Here is a 3,240-nt window from a genome sequence, read left to right as displayed (position 1 = left end):
TCCAACCACTGGCAATAATGATGATCCAATGATCGTAGAAAGTATTCCGGCTGAACTCAGGTCTCCTAAAAAAGAGGAAGATGATGAGCTACTTACAGAAAACAAAAAGCCTACTAGAATTTCTGATGTATGGGATCACTTTACTAAAGTGAATGGTGGACATAAAAATAATCCTAGATGTATCTGTAACTACTGTGGAGCGAACTATGCTTGCCATACTACAAGAGTTGGAACCAGTAGTTTGTGGGGTCATTTGAAGAAATGCAAGAAGTATCCAAAAAATATGGCTGATAAGAAGCAGAGAGTGCTTAGCTTTAAACGCGGACCTGATGGAGGGGAGAATTTATTGGCCACTACATTTAACAAAGTGAGGTGTCGAAATATATTGGCAAAATTCGTGGTGAAGGATGAACAAGCTTTCAATGTTGTAGAGGGTGAAGGTTTTTAAAGATTTAATCAATGAGTTGTAGCCTAAGTTTACTGTCCCTAGTCGAATGACTGTCACTAGGGATGTATATTCACTTTTCTGTAAAGAGAGATCAAAGTTGATGAAGGAATTGACATCCATTGGTCAAAAAGTCTGCATAACAACTGATTGCTGGACAAGCAGGACCCAAATGTCTTATATGTGTTTGACAGCACACTACATAGATGCTGATTGGAAATTACAGAAAAAGATTGTAAACTTTTGTCAGATTTCAAACCATAAAGGTGAAATGATTGGTAAGATAATTGAGGCTTATTTGCTTGATTGGGGAATTGAGAAAGTGTTCTCTGTCACACTTGACAACGCATCAGCTAATGATATTGCTATTGGTTTTGTTAAGAGGAGGGTCAATGCTTGGCGAGGTTTTGATCTTAATGCTGAACATCTCCATATTAGATGTGGTGCTCATATGCTGAACTTAATTGTCAACGATGGGCTAACAAAATTACATGACTCAATAGCTGTTATCCGCAATTCTGTGAGGTATATTCGAGCATCTCCTGCAAAGCTAACAAAATTTAGAGCTTGTGTAGAGAAGGAAAGGATTGATTACAAGGGGGGCTGATTTTAGATGTGGCTACAAGGTGGAACAGCACTTATATGATGCTGGAGGTGGCACTTAAATTCGAAAAGGCTTTTATCATGTATGAAGAAGAAGATGACAAATTTCTAAGCTACTTCCTGGAAAAAGAAAATGGTAAAAAGAGAATTGGACCTCCAACGTCTATTGACCGGCGCTCAGCATTTGTGTTTGTGCAGTTTCTATCAACTTTTTATGAAGTTACCTTGAAGATCAGTGGTACTTTACACGTAACTTCAAATAACTTTTATCATGAAGTATGTGAGATCCATAATGTGTTGACTGAATTAGCGGATGCTGATGATCCCCTGTTATCTGCCATGGCTGCTAGCATGAAGGAGAAATATAATAAATATTGGGGAAATGCTGATAATATAAATCCCATGTTGTTTTTGGCTGTTTTACTTGATCCCAGGTACAAAATGAGGTACTTGAAGTATTGTTTTGAATCTTTGTACGATGCTGAGACAGTTGCTATGATTACTGTCAAGGTAGAATCCATTTTGCAACGCTTGTATGCCGCTTACAATGTTGAAGTTGAAGGTGTCATGTCCAGTAAGGTACACTCCAACTTGATGTACATTTATCTAAACTTTCAAATTATGAGTTATATACTACTCTAAATTTGTCTGTAGGGTTAATTCTAATACAATGTTATGCATGTCACCCAAGCTGAAGTTCCAGAAATTTATTTTTGGACAAAATAATGGCCGGTTGTAACTTATTTAAGCCTTAAACACACTTATTTAAGTAACTGGAAACTCTGTGTTTATTGATGTTTAACTGGTTTGTAACTTAATCAGGTGACCATGAGATATTGATTAAGATGTTTGTAACTTAACTGGTTTTAAGTATGGGAAAATGCATAAGTCTTTCAACCTTTTATATACATACCAGACACCTGCTGCTGCAATGTCGTTTTTCATTTTAGGTGAATGAATAGAAACTCTTATTAAAAAAGCAAGGAGATTTTATAGAAATTGCTACTTTTTCCTTGTTTGTTACATAAAGTATACTAGTTTTATCTTCTTAACCACCAATTCCAGTTCACATAAATTGTTAAAAAATAATTAAATTTTAATCTTAATTTATACCAGTACATAAAAATAAAAATATATATTTTACTTAAATTTTAGATAGTGTTCATAATTAGTATACATGCATTTCAATGGTATTAGATTTTATATAGTATTTCGATACATCTATTTTATTAGCTCATTGTCTTTTATCCTGCAAATATTTACAGGAGTCCATAGGTGATCCTCCATCAAAACCCACCTTTGGCAAAGAAAAACAAAAGAGAAGGCTATTGCAAAATTATATGGAGCAGCAGCATATGGGGATCACAGAGAACAAGAGTGATACTGATGTCTACTTGGCTGAAGAACCTGTCAACCCACTGATGAATAAATTTGATATACTGCTTTGGTGGAAGGACAATGCTAGCAAGTATAAGACCTTATCTTTAATTGCCAAAGATATACTTGTTATTCCGGTATCAAGTGTTGCTTCAGAATCTGCGTTTAGTACGAGTGGGCGTATATTGGATCCATTTAGGAGTTCTTTGAGCCCGAAAATGGTAGAGGCACTAGTATGCACTCAAAGCTGGTTAAAGGGCAGCCATGAGAAGACAAAATTCAACAAATTTTTGGATGAAAGTCATTCTTATGAGTTGCTTGAGCTTGAAGAAGGTAAAATATTTTGCAAACTTTTATTTTATCTAGTATTCTCCTGCTTTAGTAAATTTTTTTACATTCTCATGTTAATACCGATTTTGTTTTGAATATTGTAGATAAAGAGGGAAAAATGAAGGACATTGCTCCATCAACTGAGAAGACAATGAACAAGATCATCAATGTTAATGATGATTGATTTTCCACCAGTTTAATCTTTTATTCGAAGCGAGAAATGACTATTATTTAAACAATTTTCTCAATTGCTTCTTTAAAGATTTATGGAATTCAACTTATGGAATATGGATGACTGTAATATTTGGATGACTGTAATATTTAAGTTAAGACTATATTTCATGTTTTTAAGTTTTATGAACTTATTTTATATTTTCGTTCAACCCGATTAAAGCAACCCAAACCGACCCAACCCGTCATAATATTAGTAGGGTTGGGTTGTATAATTCTTCGGGGGTTAATGGGTTGATAATTTTATAGGCCGA

General features: G+C 34.7%; 1 protein-coding gene across 1 annotated transcript; it reads left to right on the top strand.

Annotated features, from left to right (window-relative positions):
• Window positions 1-1,087: 1,087 nt before the first annotated feature.
• Window positions 1,088-2,939, top strand: LOC141703889 (zinc finger BED domain-containing protein RICESLEEPER 2-like). The gene is made up of 3 exons (XM_074507279.1): window positions 1,088-1,627; window positions 2,314-2,758; window positions 2,860-2,939. Exons 1-3 carry the CDS (start codon window positions 1,088-1,090, stop codon window positions 2,937-2,939), a joined length of 1,065 nt encoding a protein of 354 aa, XP_074363380.1.
• Window positions 2,940-3,240: the final 301 nt, after the last annotated feature.

The sequence above is a fragment of the Apium graveolens genome, unplaced genomic scaffold, assembly GCF_009905375.1.
Source record: "Apium graveolens cultivar Ventura unplaced genomic scaffold, ASM990537v1 ctg7176, whole genome shotgun sequence".
In the NCBI taxonomy this organism is placed as follows: domain Eukaryota; kingdom Viridiplantae; phylum Streptophyta; class Magnoliopsida; order Apiales; family Apiaceae; genus Apium; species Apium graveolens.
This window is presented reverse-complemented; position numbering and strand designations above follow the sequence as displayed.

Coding starts and splice junctions, on each gene's coding strand:
- LOC141703889 (XM_074507279.1), top strand. CDS start 1,088: ATGATGCTGGAGGTGGCACTTAAATTCGAAAAGGCTTTTATCATGTAT. Junction 1,628..2,313: donor AAGGTGTCATGTCCAGTAAG/GTACACTCCAAC, acceptor AAATATTTACAG/GAGTCCATAGGTGATCCTCC. Junction 2,759..2,859: donor GTTGCTTGAGCTTGAAGAAG/GTAAAATATTTT, acceptor TGAATATTGTAG/ATAAAGAGGGAAAAATGAAG.